At 41.3% G+C, this 19,931-nt stretch overlaps 1 protein-coding gene across 5 annotated transcripts; it reads right to left on the reverse strand.

Annotated features, from left to right (window-relative positions):
- Positions 1-340: 340 nt before the first annotated feature.
- On the reverse strand, positions 341-13,916 carry LOC125517946 (general transcription and DNA repair factor IIH subunit TFB1-1-like). Of its 5 annotated transcripts, none has more exons than XM_048682905.1 (20): positions 13,462-13,915; positions 12,608-12,686; positions 12,097-12,170; positions 11,923-11,986; positions 11,584-11,722; positions 10,791-10,866; positions 10,604-10,699; positions 10,409-10,453; positions 8,912-8,968; positions 8,586-8,741; positions 8,427-8,492; positions 8,136-8,259; positions 7,502-7,558; positions 7,298-7,422; positions 7,030-7,209; positions 3,503-3,616; positions 3,216-3,293; positions 2,275-2,322; positions 2,115-2,165; positions 341-1,628 (listed from the first exon to the last, which is right to left on the reverse strand). In XM_048682905.1, exons 1-20 carry the CDS (start codon positions 13,534-13,536, stop codon positions 1,554-1,556), a joined length of 1,779 nt encoding a protein of 592 aa, XP_048538862.1. In that variant the 5' UTR covers positions 13,537-13,915; the 3' UTR covers positions 341-1,553. The 5 variants fall into 5 exon arrangements, 3 of the variants coding, with proteins under 3 accessions (XP_048538862.1, XP_048538861.1, XP_048538863.1); XM_048682904.1 differs by having other exon boundaries at positions 2,097-2,165; positions 13,462-13,914; XR_007287853.1 differs by lacking the exon at positions 341-1,628 and having other exon boundaries at positions 2,091-2,165; positions 3,216-3,321.
- Positions 13,917-19,931: the final 6,015 nt, after the last annotated feature.

The raw sequence follows: 19,931 nt of genomic DNA on the forward strand, positions 1-19,931 counted from the left end.
CACCACCGCGCCATCTTTTCCCTTGAGAAAAAGCTGGTGTGGGCAAACCCAAGTGGCCACTTCCATCGATACAGTTTCGGCCACAAGGACGGCCTAGCTAGTTACCGTATTCGTGTTGTCCCACGCAAAAATGGCAACCGGTCCTCCCTCTCATCAGTCTCATCGATCAGCCCAGCCTCACGAGCTAGCGATGGTCTACCAACGACGTGTCGAGACTTGGGAGGCACCACCACGTCCCACCACCGTCACTAATGCCAAGGTTTCTACAGTTAACAAAACACCTTCTGCACTGTGTTACCATGCAAACTTTCTGTAACTCGACTATTAAAGCAAGTATTCCTCCACAAAAGCAAATTGCAGATTTATCATTGTATAGCTACCTTTTCGTTAGGGTTTATTTATAACCATTTGCACGTCGCCACCGCAAGGGTAGAGCATAAACAACTAGGCTATCCATAAACACAACAAAGAACCAGAATGATATTCTATCTTGAAACAGCTAGGAGGAAATGAGGAATACGACACGATGTCCAAGGCAAAATTTGCAACTAAGCGTTATTATGTTCCACGTTAAATAAAAAATACACAGCAAAATCAAAGCCTCCAGTTAAATAGCACATCATTGCCGCCAAGAGCTCACAGGTGTGGAAATGAGGAATACGACACGATGTCCAAGGCAAAATTTGCAACTAAGCGTTATTATGTTCCACGTTAAATAAAAAATACACAGCAAAATCAAAGCCTCCAGTTAAATAGCACATCATTGCCGCCAAGAGCTCACAGGTGTGGAAATGAGGAATACGACACGATGTCCAAGGCAAAATTTGCAACTAAGCGTTATTATGTTCCACGTTAAATAAAAAATACACAGCAAAATCAAAGCCTCCAGTTAAATAGCACATCATTGCCGCCAAGAGCTCACAGGTGTGGAAATGAGGAATACGACACGATGTCCAAGGCAAAATTTGCAACTAAGCGTTATTATGTTCCACGTTAAATAAAAAATACACAGCAAAATCAAAGCCTCCAGTTAAATAGCACATCATTGCCGCCAAGAGCTCACAGGTGTGGAAATGAGGAATACGACACGATGTCCAAGGCAAAATTTGCAACTAAGCGTTATTATGTTCCACGTTAAATAAAAAATACACAGCAAAATCAAAGCCTCCAGTTAAATAGCACATCATTGCCGCCAAGAGCTCACAGGTGTGGAAATGAGGAATACGACACGATGTCCAAGGCAAAATTTGCAACTAAGCGTTATTATGTTCCACGTTAAATAAAAAATACACAGCAAAATCAAAGCCTCCAGTTAAATAGCACATCATTGCCGCCAAGAGCTCACAGGTGTGGAAATGAGGAATACGACACGATGTCCAAGGCAAAATTTGCAACTAAGCGTTATTATGTTCCACGTTAAATAAAAAATACACAGCAAAATCAAAGCCTCCAGTTCAATAGCACATCATAGCCGCCAAGAGCTCACAGGTGTGGCAGCCCTCACGCTCTAGCAGTAATCAGGTTGAATCCTTATGGGTGGTGGTGTTCTCTGCTCAAAACCCATTGGGCTTGCTCCCGGCCTTTAAAGATTTCTGCTGCTGCTCATGGTTGAATGCAGCATCCAGCGCCTGGAAATTATATATAATCAGCTTGCTGAAAATTATGGAAAGAAAACTACTCCGTCCCCGCTGGATGTAATAAGATCTTATATTATGGGACGGAGGGAGTAGTAGTATTCATGTGTTTTATGGCATCAACAGCAAGGAAGTATCCAATGAGCACCAAAACCAGCAAATGAAAATAAAAGTATTCAATACAAATATTTGCTGTGACCCATATCCTTCTGCTTTACAAATATGGAAATGTGTCTAGCTAAAGCCCTGTTTGGAATCACTCCGCCCAGCTCCACTCCGCAGAGCTGTGGAGCTGGGCTTGAGCCGCTCTGTGAAAACGAGCTACAGCCCGCTCCACTCTAGGAGCGGAGTCGAGGGAGTGGAGTGGAACCAAACAGGCACCAAATCATGACAAAGGTATTCTCAAAGCTCAGATAATTCATGGGGATTCTCAAAAGTTCAGGTAATGAAAACAGTAGGAACCTGAGTCATGGGCTTTACGAGTTGAGATATTTCATGCCGTACATCAGGCTGTGCTGATTCCTTTATATCCTGCACGTACAAAGAAAAACAATTCCATAATGATGCATACAAATATAATCAAAGGCAATTTCAGTTATTAATTAGATTCCAAATATCAACTGTGCTGAGGAAGATTAACCTGTAATTTCTGATATATCTGTGTCATTGCATCCTTAAGCCGTTGAACCTGTGGAAAGAACCGGACAAGTACATAAACATCTAAGCAATAACGGTCTGGATGTTTTAATTGCTTAAGATAGCTTACCATACAGCAGTCCTACCAGGTATCTACTCCCTTCGTTCCCTAATATAAGACCTTTTAGCTTTTTCTTGATTCGTATATATCTAGACACATTTTAGTGTGTACTCCTATATAGTCAATATTTTGAAATAGCTAAAAAGTCTTATACTCCCTCTGTACCGAAATATATGTTGCTGGAGTAGCTGAAGTTCAGCTACTCCAGCGACATATATTTCGGTACAGAGGGAGTATTAGGGAACGGAGGGAGTAGATCATAAATTAGTGACAAAACCACAGTAAGAACATAACCATCAATGTGGGCATCCTTGACTTACTATTACGCTGTGTACACAAATACCTATACTAGACTGTATAACACAACATTAACATCTGCTATTTTACAGTGATTGGTTTTATTAACAGAACTAATGCAGTATGAGAAAAGCTAGAAACAAATTGGGTCGTTAAATGCAGCTTTTTGATAGCCAAAAGTATAATAATAAGAACCTGGTGGTGGTCAATTTCCAGTCATGAGTTCATGACAGTATGACACTGAATTCCATAATTACTGATAGCAAGGAAACAGACAACCATGTTCCAACACATAAAACTCCACCACTAAAATTATTAACTGATCATTTCTACTTGCACTGTTATTAGTTCTTATTCACATTTATAATATGCACTGGTATTGTTCTCATCTTGAAGCAGGAAATTATATTTCAGTGACCAGTTCCTTTCAAAAGTCACCCAGCCACTGAGCTACTTTTAGCAGCTTCCACCAAAATACTACTTGTGGGTTACAAAATAGTACAGATAAGATAGGAGTGACAATACACCTTATTAGAAAGGACTGTGGTTGTTATTGGGTATGATGACCAAAAATGGCACAGCAACTCCTGGATAGCCGTCCAATGCTAACAAAATAGACAGTCACAAGAAACTCTGTAAATACAAGGTGTACAATAAGATCTCGAGTGCAGTGATAGGAAGATTTTAGAATGGTCGGATAAATATACATAAATAAATAAAGGTACATTGATAATTCTGGAAAATAAACATTCTAGAACAAATTGGAAGTACAATACAGCTTCTGCGTAAAAGGTAAATAGGTGCAGTATCTCACATCCATAAGTTCATCTCGTGTTCGGTGAGGAAGACGACCAAGGAGACTGTCTTGGGGATTCTTAAGATTAAGCCTCCGTGAACGTGAAATTCCTTCATTCAATTCACTAAGAACCTAGGCCCATACCATGTAGGTAAGTTAGGTTTTCCTGCTCATGCAATTTAATAGCTTAAGAATAGAGAAGCCACAGCAATACAGCATGCAAAACTTGTGTTTGTAAGGAAAACTTGGAGTATTGGGATGTTGATGAATCATGAAATGACAATCCAACATTAAGAATTGGAACGAAACAAACAAAGGCAAACTAGGTTCATTTGCAAAATGGATACTGTTTCTTTTTTGGCAATGCGAAGTCATGGACCAGGTAAGGTGTAAGTTGGTCATATAAAAAACAGCTACACAAACATCAACTTTTCTCATAGTCATACCTAAGTACCTAACACATCCCTTAGTAGAAGTGTTTGTACCGTTTAGAATGTTGGGTCTATCGTTGTGTCCACAGAAATGGTTGGGAACTGATTGGATAGTTCTTTGCAAATATTCTTCACTAGTTTTGGAAGAGCAAATTCTCTTCAAGTAAAATATGTACAGACACAAAGAACCACCACCTCTATTACAGAGGAAACAAGATTGAATAAGGCGCACACACATTCCAAAATCCAACTTTTACCATAAATTAGACCAACAATATATATTTTTTGTGACTTGCAGCTAAAGAGAAACAATATATAATTTTTGTGACTTACAAATTATACCATTGAGAACTTCTTTCGGATACGGATTCAACGGTATAATTTTTTATATAACCCACATTTGATTGGTCTTATCCTATATACTTAAGAAGTTCACCTCCACTACTTGATTTATCTCAACATGCAGGATAGACACATCAGCATCCAATCATATCTTGCCAAGTCACATCTCATGTAGTCCCACTCAAGCCCACCTCTTCAATTCTGAAAAAATATTTTCTATGAAAGAAAACTGAAGCGTTTAGGATTCCCCACTGCCCATGCCCCGCTCAGGCCCACCTCTTCAATTCTGACCAAATATTTTCCCTGAAAGAAAAACTGAAGCGTTTAGGATTCCCCACTGCCCACGCCGTATATCTCCCTGATTCAGCCCAAACCCATCGCCTCCTTTCCCCTCTATACATCCTGCACGGCGGCTAGGATCCCGTCTAATGCCTCCCGCAGCGGCCATCCGGCTTGGCGGACATGCTCCCGTCTCACGCTCCTTTTGCAGGGCTGCTATCCCGACTCCCCTCTTCATTTAGCACGGCAACCAGGCTCCCGTCTGACACCCCTTCGGCAGGACTGACGGCCGGCCTCCGCTCTACGGCGGAGATCTCATCTTACGGCCGTCTAGCAGGACCGTCGGCCCGGATGTTCCACTTCTCTGATCTCTACGGCTCAGGTATGATTACCGGTCCGATACTCCTCCGATGAGTGTCCTGGTCCGCCGTGACTGCCGGTCCTCCTCCGACGGCTCCCGGAGATTTTCTCCGCCTGTTCACTCCTCCGGCTCTAGCCGCTGGTCTCCCATCTCCGACGAATTAACCGGTCCGAAAAAACCGCTAATGCTCCTCGGCCAATTTGCCTTTCGTCGTCCCCTACTGTCTTCGTTCTGGCAAGAGTAGATGGAGGGGATCAGGTAGAGTTATTTTTTCTCAATTGTTTCTCTCCACATGTCGTCGTCCATGTCGTCCTCAACCTCCAATCTGTCAAGCCTCTCGTGATGGCTCCCAGCTAGAGATGCATCTTGTGGTCAAAGGCACTAACAGTCTATCTTTTTTGCAGGAAACCATCTCTCTATCTAGGGCTGATGTCCAGTCAGATTTCACTGCCGATTGCCAAGGTACCCATCTATCGATTCATGCATCGACTCCCAAGGCTCTGCACCACATGCGGGCATCAACTGATTCACATATAACCAAACCCGTATTATTTGGATTTTATTTGTGTGGATTTTGTAGCACATGAAGCTGCCGATGACAAGCCAACAAGAAGTTTTAGTACGGGAAACACCAAGATATGAACCATTGGAGAGGATGGTATCTTATCGGAATTGCTGATTTTTTTATATAGCATGCACATATGCATGGGTATGGTACTGCCATCACACAGATTATGGGGAGCAATCCATGATACAGGTTGAGTTTCTCATGACCGATTTTTTGCCGGCTTATAGCAGTTTAAGCACCATTGATACACACCTATCCAGCCAGATGGGGAATGGTCGGGTCTATTTTCATATAAGCATTTTTCCTGCTATGATAAAATATTTCCTAAATGAATTTGAACTTCCGTGAAATTGGTGATATTATTGCAGTTGGCCTCCATTGAAGATCCGAGATATTTTTAGGTACAAAACAAATAGCCATAACACAGCTCACAAAATGATACTTGATTGTGGCATATGACTTGGCAATAGTATATGCTATGAACTGACTTAGTAATTGCGCGTGGGCGTGTCTATGTGTGTGGTTAGTTCTATATTTTCATCTTTAGATCGACATTACTTAAGAAAAAGCAAAAATGCTTATGAGTGTGAGTTATATTGTACAATATATTAATTTCCTAATATTTGGTTATTCATATTTGCAATAACCAAACCGTTGAAACAGATGTAGCTGAGTACTTAAGATCTATGATGAATTTTCTTAGAAGTTATGATCATTTAATCTTAGCTACCGTTAGCAATGTTTAGCTAATCGATGGATGTACAAACACAAGACACATGGTGATTTTATCCAAGTTATCCCATGAGGTCCTATGCACTGAGTAAGTTAAGGTTTTCACATAGTTTTATTTGGTGCAAAGTTTCAACTATTACAGCTAATGGTTTGGCATAAACAATCTTCTATATGGTCTCATAAAAATCCAATAGGAAAATTATGTGCCTGCCAGAGCCGAAGTGCACAAAGGATTTATCTATGAATTTTTTTAGATAGAATGAAGTGCACAAAGGATTTACTTCACATGTTTTCCTAAAAGTGTTTAACTCTCACCAATACTCAACTTTCCCTTTAGTTTATTTGTAGATGCGAAATTATTATTTCAACAATGCCTACCTTTCAAATTTATATCTTTATATTATCATGTAAAATATTCCTATATATCTTAGATTTTCAACCTGTTATATTTTCTGCTATCCATATATTGTTTTACCAGTTGCCTCCATATTTGCCTTGCCAATCTTCATATTTTTTTGATAGTCTATATCTTATAAAATGTTATCAAAGATATACAATATTTTATTAATCCAAACACTGATGTTCATACAATCAAATTGCATTGAATTATATTACAACCGGTTCCCGCAACAACGTGCGGGGTATCATCTAGTTCATTCGAATGGAGGGAGTACAATTTTTTATATAACCCACATTTGATTGGTCTTATTCATTCGAATGGAGGGAGTAAGTCAGATATATCTACAGACATGCATCTTTCAAGGAAACAGGACCTAATCCCTGAAAGTTGACTACCGAACATTGGTATCAGGTCTCAAGTAAAACTGCTTACCTTTAGAGCAACATCTGACTGAACAACCGGACAGTTCATTTTCACGGAAGATATTTGATCCATTAAATGATGGAATGTATCATCGGTGCTCAGGCTGCAGCTGCGGGCCTTTCTTCCATCGTTGCTACCTAAAGGTCTCAGAGCATTGGCTTGCTGAGAATCAAAATATTCTCGAGGATCCTACAAAGACGAGGCATGACAATCCATAATGCTGTGATATATTACTGTAGCTGATATATTATATCAAGTCATATGAACCAACTATTACCTTTATACAAAGTGGAGCGTATGGGAGACTTCGTGGAGCTTGCAGATCCTCTATCTCAGTCATGCGGGCCACCTTTACCAATCTCTCATGACTAGCATCATCAGCAACAGAGCTAGGAGGTGGTTCTGCAGTTCATAACTCATCAGCCTAGTAAGGAACTAATTAGGGTGAGAAAAGATGCACCACAGCGATATAATTACTTACCCTTCTTGGACCGTGCAAGTGCTTCAGCCACAGTCTTCGTATCAGTTGATTCAATATCTGCACAAAGATGAATAACAAATACAATCACCTTACAGACAGAAACTATATGGTGCATTAATACAAGTTATTAATGGCCAATAAGCAAATGCAAAGTAGAAATTATTGACATTCTCTGATGTGAAGGGGAAAGTACACCAGCACAGAGCAGGTACTACACTACAGCATTACAATGTGCAACCAACCAGCAGTATAGGACGGTTGATTTGTGCTATTGTTGGTGCATTCTTTTTCAGGAAAGTCTAGATAGAAAAACAGGAAGCCAGTAGAAGTGTAGTCGCAGGAGAACTGTCAGGCTGTTAGCATATCAGTATCATCTCATGATAGTAATAGCATGCTTGACCAATCAACTTCAGTATACAAAAATTTACTCCCTCCATTCCTAAATATAAGTCGTTTTAGAGATTTCAAATGGACTACCACATACGGATGTATATAGACATATTTTAGAGTGTAGATTCACTCATTTTGCTCCGTATGTAGTCACTTGTTGAAATCTCTACAAAGACTTATATTTAGGAACGGAGGGAGTAAAAGAGACAGCATGAAAACTTTTGAGTTGAGTCCAAAACTTCACCTGTTGATCTCCCTTCAAGAACAACAGCAGCATGCCGATTCAGATCCTGAGAAAGTGTTCTCCTAGCCAACTCGCTATCAGTATCAGTTGTGTCTCTGCTGCCATCACGGAGAATCCCGTGATCCTAGATGCCCGAAAGAATAATGGTATGAAAATTCAAAATAGGACTAAGCACTGCATGAAGTTGTGATCAAAATAGCAGACAAAGTTGCTCATTATGAGAAACGAATAAACCACTCGTCTTTGTGAAGTTGTAGATATAACAAAATAGTAGCAAGAACACAAACACACCAGAAGATGGATGTAGTCATCTCCTGCATCTGCCTCCATGTCTAATGTTGGATCAACTCGTTTTATCTGTAAAACAAGAATTGAGTCACCAAAAAAAACTAAAGGAAAAATGTATTGCAAAATATGCAGGATGACAACAATAAACAGGTAGAATTATACCTTGAGCTTTGCCTCCTTGGCAAGTATATCATCATTTTTCAAAAACATGGCTAATTCCTCATCATCAGCGGCCTCAGCTTTTGCCGCTAAAGTATTTTTTGTTCTAAGTAGATACTCAGCTCTACAGTACTTTGTCCAAAAATCCTTTTCTGACAACTTTTTGGGATAGTCACAGGAGATGAAGGAAAAACAGAGTAAAATGAGAATCCAAATCCACTTTGTGCCAACACAGATATAGTATAAACAAACTCCAACTTAAGCTCAAGCTTCCGAAAGCCTATGGTAAGGCACATGACAATAGTATATACAAGTATGCACTGTCTTACCTTCTTCGGGACATAATCTAAAAATGCCCGATGCACGGCTGGCTTTTCTGCAAAAATCTGCAAAACATCAAATAATATATCATATTCATAACAACTGATTTTCAAGACTTATTCAACGTCCAACAAACAATCTCGTAGTTCAGCATTTACATGGTTAATAATGTATGAAAGAAAACTAGTATTACTGAGCAGATGTAGCCCAGCTCAAGGACCAGAATAAGCCTGTTCGACCGGGTCAAGAAATGTAGTCACGATGGTGTGGCGTCACGGGTGGCTACCCATGTGAGTCAAAAGGGGCACTGTTCTTCACGACACTCATTAGGAATGTGGCCCGATGAATCCAGGTCGATGACCCTACAAATCAGATAATACATCGATAGAATCTAAATGTATTCGGAAAAGGGAATAAAGAAGAGAACGAGAAGGGAGTGGGCTGTGGGACAACCCAGCCCACAGCTCCAGCAAATCAACATAAATGGCCCACAAGGGCCATCATCTCGCTTCCCCTTCCCACTCTTAATTCCCTTCCTAGCACCACCTCTCCCTCCTAGTCCCCCGTCATCACCCTTGTTTTCTTGCATCTGATGGCAAGAACACAGAACACAAGGGGGGACAGCGATGGCGGCTGTGACAGCAACAATGAGAAAAACCAGTGGGGATCGCAACAAAATGAGGACATCAACTACTAGGACTAGCTCATGCCTCTCTTCCCCTCTGCCCTTCTCCCATTGTTATTGCATGGGGTCATGACCAGCAGCTTCCTGGTGGAGAACCAGATCAAAAGAATACATGATGCTCGACCTGACATCGTGGATCGCACAGTGACCTGCAATCCAAGTAACTATGGCCAGGACAGGCTTGCAATGCGTGATAGTCTGGACAGGCCAATCCTGAGCGTATTCAATGATCCAGACTAATAGATGCAAGAATGTGTTTGAGTAGCCCACTGGTCAAGGTTTTTGAACAGGTATAGCTAAACACAGTGCAATTCACATTTTTTATGCAGTAAAAATGGCATATTTACATTTTCATGCCGTAAAATGGGCTTGACAAGGGATCATACCATTCTATATGTATGTTGAGTACTAGAAAAGAAAAGAAAAATAGAACAGTATCATCACAAAGAGGTATAGTTTGTAAAATACTACCCAGTGAGGATGGCGTGGAGTCTAGGGCCATGTGTCAGTACATTACCATAAGGAAACAAGTGAGGTGTTGCTCCTTACACAGAATGCGATAGGTGCTAATAAATAGTTGGTCAATGGAACCCATTAAACAACGGAACTGTTTAGAAATTCCATCAAGCATAGCATTACACCTTTTTTAGGTACATAACACTGCACATGACAGTTAAAAATATTGCAAATGATGCTACCAGGCAGGCCAGCATTTAGATAATGCATAGCTGCATTTATGATGGTTGAAGAAGTAACAAATGATGCTAGCAGGCAGACCTGCTTTAGATGATAATTCATTACCAAGGTAGAAAGAATGTACCTGATGGATAATCTCAGTAGTCAGACTGAAAGTAACCTTGTTTGTCTGTGAAAGGACACACATAAATCAGAAATGAGTAAATTAAGATAATCAACATTCAGTAGAAGTCAATAACTGATAGGATACAGCCATGTACAACACAAACTATCATAGTATGCCACATAGGCTCACAATGAGTATAGACCCATAGCATACCTGTCCATCAGCTGATGGCCTAACATCAGCTAGCATGGCACTTTTGAAACCTGGCTTTTGTTTTGATGCTTTGTTTGTTTCATCGTCAAGTAAATTCTGCAAAAGGACTTAATAAGTATTGGTTGCAACTGAATAAAAATATACTACAAAACAAACAGAAATTGTATCCGTGCACAGTAGTTTTTACCTTTCTTGTTGCCCAAAATTCAGACTCTTGGAGAATATTACCAAGCACAAACTTCTTATGTAACTTCTGCAGTTCACTGCAAACAGAGAAGGGTTTAACGAGACAAACGAGCCAACAATACAATGCAACTGTGTTTTCCTCTGGTTGGCTACAATAGTCTGCAAATCTGTCTGTATCATTCTCTTAAAACAATATACGAAGATTAAATGTTCATCCCTACAGCTACGCAGATCTGTTAAACTAGCAGCATGAACATGCTCCTGACGTGATCTATTAATAAAATATAACCGAATGACATTACACCAACAGTAGCATTTTGACCCAAGCAAGTTCACATACGCTAGAAAATATATCTGAATGACATTCTCATACAAAAAATGGATAGGTGAAAACATTTTGGCATCTGCACTTTATTTTGGCTCTTTCAAAGTTCTACAGTTGTACATAAAAGGCATATCATTTTCAATCTACCAGCTATGCCACCAGCTTCATTATGTAATGTTGCACAGATTTGTATGCTGATGAAACAGACAAGTAAAGACCAGTTAAAATTGAAGCTCTAGTATCATCTTTGAATAAGTGAACCTACGAAAGCCAAATGCATACAACACAAGAAAAAAATCTTAGAATCAGGTAATCAATTCAAAAGCACAAGCACATAAGGGGCTCGGCAATAATTACTAAAGAGAGCAAGACAGCTTACACTGTTTTGGTTTAGTATTAAATTATTATCAATATCCCATGTTGCTGTCAGCAGAAGAAACATGCAGGATGTTTGAAATACAGATATTACCTGTCTTCTCGTAGCAATTTCATTCGCCGTTCCATTTCGGCAGAACTGAGCTGTTCTGGACCAGTTGACACAGCTGATATCTCAGGAGGTACATTTGGTCTAGCAGGCACAGTACCTTGATGTTTGCCTAAAACCCTAGCTGAAAGGACAACATCATCAGTTAGTTCTATATTTTGTTGGTAATAATTGTATAGACTAGAGGTGAAACTGAAAATCAAAATACTGAAGCAAGGACCAAAAGTAACATTAAAAATGCATAGACTCAATCTAACAAGAATAATCATTTTCAAATGATGTATTTGTTCATAATATGTATTAGAAACATTTAATGAACATTACCTACAAAGTCGCGACACAAATCACGGTTACCAACATTCTCAAACTCAAAAATATAGCCTCCCCCCTGAAAAAAGCATGGAAATCACAATCTTCTCAGTCACAGAAATAAATGTAGAGCATATGCCTATCAACCAAAACTCAACAGGATGTTTATATTTAATTAATTGATCATACCTTGTCAGAATCTTTTGAAAGATTCAATAATGCCGGTGTTGGTTTGCTACCATCTACCTTGTTGAACTTATGGCCTGAAGCACATGTAGGAAGAAGCTACAAAGTTACCATCAAGCATATTGGTAATGACCATGAAATCAATTCTCATCAACCAACATGCATGACCTACTCTGGCACAGCTGATGAGCAGAATATGTAATCCTGGATGTATATATTATGAATATGTGATCTTTGGATGTTCGTATTCTGAATATATAATCTTGGATGTTCGTATTCTGAATATGTAATCTTGGATGTACATATTCTCCATTCTGTTAAATCATTTCAAACAAACCCACAGTAATCGCAAACCACATCTAGTAAATGCCCATCTATCAACAATTAAATAGTTTCCTAACACATCAGGACAACTAGACTAACACATCAGAATAATGACAGCACTTCAATTGTGTACAACACTCAGTGCTATGATTATAGAAACCAGCGCTGCATATGGACAAAGGATAAGTACCTTTGATGGTCCGAAAATCGACACTGAGCTTCATTAGTGAGCGTGGATCATTAGGAGTAAATGTTAACTTATCTTCACTCTGTAATTACAAGAACAAAGAAATAATATGATTTAGATCAAAGAAGCGCATTATGATCGCTTGCAAGCAGCGGTAAGAAAGGAATGAATGATTCACACCAGCTGAAACAAACAGAGATGACTGTTCAAAAGTAATGCCCACTAAGTCAATGAAGCAGTGCGCCTTGCTGCATCAGCGCCAAATATGAAAATACTAGGAATATCATGCACAAACAATGCAATCACGAACAAAACAACTGCCTCAAGCAGATTTTTATAGCATGCGTTGAGCCCCCAATTTCATTAAGCAAACCGGGTGTTCTTACTTGGGGCACAAATTGGCTCCCACTAAAGGCAAACGAGGCACTGAGCTTGATACACAATCCTTCTGCTCTAACCGCAATGCTAACTTACGGCGGATCGTACTTACTCTGTTCCACGACTAAACCCGAAGGTTGGATGCGGTACACATACAACAATGAGGAAAGCACAGGCACATGCACTCCTCCGATCTAAGCAGCAGCATCCTTCAATTTGTTCCGTTTTGCGTCCAATCAGAGACCTACCCGGGATCAATCAGTTGGGTACCTCAACACCGATAGACCCCTGCCAAGCAACCCACGCCCCGACGACCGAGCAGTAAAAGCAACGCCGTCGCAAGCCAACCAAACAGAACCAAAACCAATACAGCCTGCCTGAATGAAGGGGGGTTTCGGATGGGAGGTGCGAATGGGGTGGGATGGGGTGGGGTGGGGGTGGGGGTGGGGGCGGAGACGGCGAGTGAGGATGGGACCCACCATGCGGAGGACGCCGCCGGTGCCGCGGTCCTTGAGCGTGGCCTTGTACCTGGCACCGATCGTCATGGTCCCCATCGCCTCCACCTCCTCGCTCTAAACGGCGCAGGGAGAGAGCGAGGCAGCTAGCTAGACAGGGATTCGCTGTCAGGACCTAGTTACGATCTGAACGAATTTGAGCAAGTGACACCCGGCTGGTCGTCTCGCCTCGCCGGCGCCGGTGTCGATGTCAAGTTCGGAGGAGGGCTTCGCGCGTGCAGTCGGAGGCTGGAGTCGTTGCAGGGGAGGAACAAGAGACGCTGCGGAGAGCTGGGCCTCCGGCACAGGGAGAGAGTTAGGCGGCGGCGGCGGCAGAAGGAGATGCTGGTGGGAGGCGGCGGTGCGCGTCGGTCTGAGCGAGGGAGCGACGGCGAGGGGAAAAGGAGGCCGAGCGAACGTGTACGTACACGGTGGCACTAGTCCGTAAATACGAGCACTAGGCCGTGGCTAAAAGTAGGCCGCGTTTGCTTAGACCAAACCGAAAAACTGATCGTTTTTTTATTTAAAAAAATCGGTCTTCTGAAATTTTTTTAAAAAAAATTGCTGGTGGTCTTCTGAAATGACAAATGACAGATCCAGAACCCATTTTCTAGAAACAGAATTTTTGTTCGGTTCCGGTTAAAAACTGAACTAGACTGCACGATATGTAACATATTCCTAAAAAAAATACAACACTTTGCCTGTTTTCCATAATTTTTTCATGAGCAATCAAAATTATGTTGTCATATCACCGCATCAATTTTCCATGAATAAAATAACAATATAACAATAATATCGTCACCTCATCATAGAGTTTAGTCTCTTTTTTGTTTTCTTTGTTCGAGTACCTGATGACATTGAAATTAAATTCGGTGGCCCAAAAATTGGAGTAGTTTAGGTTTAGTAATTTTCTTTGGTTTGAATCTCCCCAGGCTCAATCCTGTTTCTTTAGATGTAGGGTGTCAGTTTCCCATTAATATACCCATCCCAAACTAAAAAAAAATAACCGATGCCCGGTGGCGGAGCTACAAAGAAATAGTTGGGCGGGTCAGTCTAAAGAAGAACATGTTTTTTTCTTCAAATTTTCAACTATACTAAAAGGTACTCCCTCCGTTCGGAAATACTTGTCACCAAAATGAATAAAAGAGAATGTATCTAGACATATTTTAGTTATAGATACATCCTTTTTTTTCCATTTTGATAACAAGTATTTTCGGACATAGTGAGTATTAGTTAGTGCCCAGTTAATTCGAAAATCATCGTAATGCTGAACCATCTCACTTTCTTTTGAAACCAAACCAAATCTTTGTTGACTGGACTTATCCATTGCGAGTTATTTAGTACTCCGTTTGTCCTAAAATAATTGACTCAACTTTGTACTAGCTTTAATACAAAATTATTATAAAATTGAGTCACTTATTTTGAAACGGAGGAAGTACATAAATTCCAATTTATAAAACTTCACAAACAATAATTGATTGAATATTTCATGCTACCAAATCGGTACTATGAAATTCTGATAACTATAGCCTATAGGATTTTTCTGTTTAATTTGGAGGAGCCTATACGGAAATTGGAATTGAGAATTTGAGATGATGCCTTGAAGTGCAATTAGGAAAAGGAAAGGAAACTATTTTTTTGAACACGTACTGATGCAAGAGCTCATATACACGTGCATACACTCACCCTTATGAACACACACACGCACACCTATAGGAGCATCTTCGAAAGACTGAGCCGACATATCATCTTAAAATTTACGAAGTCACCATAGGCACCTCGTCGTCGACGGGAACGTCTCCTCCCACTGATGCGCATCGCCGGAAATCATGAAATAATTCCAAGAATAAATGCGAGCACCGAGACTTGAACCCTGATGGGCTGAGGATACCACAGTCCCTCTAACCATCCAACTATAGGTTGGTTCACAGGAAACTAGTTTTTTAAGGAGTAGAAAGGAAACTAATTTGTGCACAGTGCATGCATGATTGGCTGAATCTAGAGCGTCCAGCTATGGCTGAGTCTGGAATTGGATGTACGCTGGGCATTCAGGTTTCGAACATCAAGTCTCATGTGCATAGTCACGCATAACGACAGGTCTCCCGTGCGCATGCAGACTGCTCACGCCTCACGAACTGGACTGGGCATGTGTAGTTTCCTTTTTCATCTTTGGACAGGGTGGGCCACGACACTGTTTTGCCCGCACGTAGCTTCGCTGGTGCCGACGCCAGAAGCTCAGGTAGCGACTCGGCCCTACTCATAAGGAGGATCACGAATGGGCTGCTAAGGAGGGGAGACTTGTGAGATCTTACGTTAGGTGAGATCAATGGGATCGAATTTTCTGAAAGAAAAAAACATGTTCAAACATTTTATAAAAAGAATATAGACACACATCAATGTGTGATGTGCAATCTCAAAAAGTTTCAACTCCTAATTTGACTTATATTAATAGGAAAAAAGACAAATCAGATGTGAATAGTGTCAAAGTACTATACACCCAAAGCTATCACTATTCACATTCAAAATTGTCTTTTTGAATCAGTAAATGTGAATAATGTTAAAGTACTATTCACCCAAAGATGTCTCTATGTCAAATTATACACTATTGCTTTGGATCATTCGGATCTAAATATTCATACAATGAAAGAACGATTACATGATGAACATGTCAGGTAGCATCCCACATCAAAAATTCTCTTTTTATCATTTACGTACTTGAGGACAAGCACGAATTAAGCTTGAAGATGCTTGATACGTCTCCAACGTATTTATAAATTTTTATTGTTCCATGTTGTTATAGTATCAATCTTGGATGTTTTATATGCAATTATATATCATTTTTTTGGACTAACCTATTAACCTAGTGCCAAGTGTCGGTTACTGTTTTTTTTGCCTGTTTTTGATTTTCCAGAAAATCAGTACCAAACAAAGTCCAAACACTTCGAAACTTTTTGAGGGTTTTTTCTACACAAGAGTGAAAGATCGTGGATGTCGCCTAGAGGGGGGAGTGAATAGACGCTTTAAAATAACTACGGTTTAGTGTTGAACAAATGCGGAATAAACCTAGCGGTTAATTTGTCAAGCACAAAATCTAAAACAATTAGGTTCACCTATGTACACCAACAACTTATGATAAGCAATATAAACAACTATGTGATAGCAAGATATATAACATGAAACACTATGGCTATCACAAAGTAAAGGGCAAAAGGGCATAAGTAAAGGGCTCTGGTAAGAGATAATCGAGGCACGCAGAGATGGCGATGTATCCGGAAGTTCACACCCTTGCGGATGCTAATCTCCGTTTGGAGCAATGTGGAGGCACAATGCTCCCCAAGAAGCCACTAGGGCCACCGTAACCTCCTCACGCCCTCGCACAATGCAAGATGTCGTGATTCCACTAAGGGGCCCTTGAGGGCGGTCACCGAATCCATACAAATAGCAACCCTTGGGGCGGTAACCTAACCCGTACACTTTGGCAACCCTTGGGGACGGTCACCGGTACCCATCAAATTGCTCGGGGCGATCTCCACAACCTAACTGAAGACCCCGACACTTGCCCAGAGCTTTACACCACAATGATTGAGCTCTAAGGCACCACCAACCGTCTAGGGCGCCCAAGCACCCAAGAGGAACAAGCTCTAGGGTACCAAGCACCCAAGAGTAATAAGCTTCTCAAACTTCACTTCCATGTATCACCTTGGATAACTCAAACCGATGCAACTAATGCAATGGCAAGGGAACACGGAGTGACCATGTCCTTCTCCCCCAAATCCCACCAAAGCAACTAATTGAAAGAAATATGCCGTAGAGGCAATAATAAAGTTGTTATTTTATATTTTCTTATTCATGATAAAGGTTTATTATTCATGCTAGAATTGTATATCAGAAACCTAAATACATGTGTGAGTACATAAACAAACACTGTGTTCCTACTGAGCCTCTACTTTACCAACTCTTTGATCAAAGATGGTTAAGGTTTCCTAACCATGGACATGAGTTGTCATTTGATAATGGCATGTTGATCTTTCAGTCTTATTGCTATTGCTTTCTTCATGTCATATACATATTCCTTTGACTATGAGATTATGCAACTCCCGGACACCGAAGGAATACTTTGTGTGCTATCAAACGTCACAATGTAACTGGGTGATTATAAAGATGCTCTACAGGTATCTCCTAAGGTGCTTGTTGGATTGGCATAGATCAAGATTAGGATTTGTCACTCCGAGTATCGGAGAGGTATCTCCGGGCCCTCTCGGTAATGCACATCATAAGAAGCCTTGCAAGCAAAGTGACTAATGAGTTAGTTACATGATGATGTATTACGAAACGAGTAAAGAGACTTGCCGGTAACGAGATTGAACTAGGTATAAAGATACCGATGATCGAATCTCGGGCAAGTAAATACCGATGGACAAAGGGAATAACGTATGTTGTCATAATGGTTCAATCGATAAAGATCTTCGTAGAATATGTAGGAGCCAATATGAGCATCTAGGTTCCGCTATTGGTTATTGACCGGAGAGGTGTCTCGGTCATGTCTACATAGTTCTCGAACCCGTAGGGTCCGCATGCTTAACGTTCGATGACGATTTTGTATTATACGAGTTATGTGATTTGGTGAACGAATGTTGTTGGGAGTCCCGGATGAGATCACGGACATGACGAGGAGTCTTGAAATGGTTGAGAGGTAAAGATTGATATAAAGGACGATAGTATTCGGACACCGAAAGTGTTTCGGAGGGTACCGGGTACATATCGGGTCACCGGAAGGGGTTCCGGGCACCCCCGACAAAAGATATGGGCCTAATGGGCCAAGAGGGGAAACGCAGCAGCCAACAGGGGCTGCTGCGCCCCCCATATGGGCCAAACTAGAGGAGAAGGAAAGGGAGGGATTTGGCCTCCCCCTTCCTTTTCCCTCCTCCCTCCTCCTTCCTTCCCCCTCTGGAACTTATGGAAGGGGGAGGACGAATTGGGGAGGCGCCCAAGTAGGATTGCTCCTACTTGGGGCGCCCCCTTGCTGCTCCCCTCCCTCTCCCACCTATATATACATGAGGAGGGGGCGCCTACCACCTAGAACACGTAACAACATCTGTTAGCCATGTGCGGCGCCCCCTCCATAGATTACGCCCTCGGTCATATTCCCGCGGTGCTTAGGCGAAGCCCTGCACGGATCACTTCACCATCACCGTCACCACGCCGTCCTGCTGACGAAACCCATCTACTTCCTCGACACTTTGCTGGATCAAGAGTTCGAGGGACGTCATCGAGTTGAACGTGTGCAGAACTCAGAGGTGTCGTACGTTCGATACTTGATCGGTCGGAACAAGAAGAAGTTCAACTACATCAACCACGTTATTAAATGCTTCCGCTTTCGGTCTACGAGGGTACATAGACACACTCTCCCCCTCTTGTTGCTATGCATCTCCTAGATAGATCTTGCATGAGCGTAAGAATTTTTTTGAAATTGCATGCTACGTTTCCCAAAAGTGGCATCATGAGCCAGGTCTATGCGTAGATGATATGCATGAGTAGACCACAAAGATTTGTGGGCGGTGATAGTCATACTGCTTACCACCAACGTCTTATTTTGATTCAACGGTATTGTGGGATGAAGCGACCCGGACCAATCTTACATGTCCACGCACATGAGACCGGTTCCACCGACAGACATGCAACTAGTTTTGCATAAAGGTGGCTGGCGGGTGGCTGTTTCTCCTACTTTAGTTGAATCAAATTTGACCGCGTCCGGTCCTTGTTGAAGGTTAAAACAGCAAATTTGATAAATCACCGTTGTGGTTTTGACGCATAGGTAAGAACGGTTCTTGCTAGAAGCCCGTAGCAGCCACGTAAAACTTGCAACAACAAAGCAGAGGACGTCTAACTTGTTTTTGCAAGGCATGTTGTGATGTGATATGGTCAAGACATGATGTGATATACGTTATTGTATGAGATGATCATGTTTTGTAAAAGTTACTGGCAACCAGCAGGAGCCTTATGGTTGTCTCTTTATTGTATGAAATGCAAATGCCATGTAATTGCTTTACTTTATCACTATGCATTAGCGAAAGTTGTAGAAGCAATAGTTGGCGAGACGACCACGACGCCATGATGGAGATCAAGGTGTAAAGCCAGTTGATGTCTACTACACAACCTTCTTCTTGTAGACGTTGTTGGGCCTCCAAGTGCAGAGGTTTGTAGGACAGTAGCAAATTTCCCTCAAGTGGATGACCTAAGGTTTATCAATCCGTGGGAGGCGTAGGAGAAGATGGTCTCTCTCAAGCAACCCTGCAACCAAATATCAAAGAGTCTCTTGTGTCCCCAACACACCCAATACAATGGTAAATTGTATAGGTGCACTAGTTCGGCAAAGAGATGGTGATACAAGTGCAATATGGATGGTAGATATAGGTTTTTGTAATCAAAATATAAAAACAGCAAGGTAGCAAGTG

This window comes from Triticum urartu, chromosome 7, assembly GCF_003073215.2.
Source record: "Triticum urartu cultivar G1812 chromosome 7, Tu2.1, whole genome shotgun sequence".
NCBI lineage: Eukaryota > Viridiplantae > Streptophyta > Magnoliopsida > Poales > Poaceae > Triticum > Triticum urartu.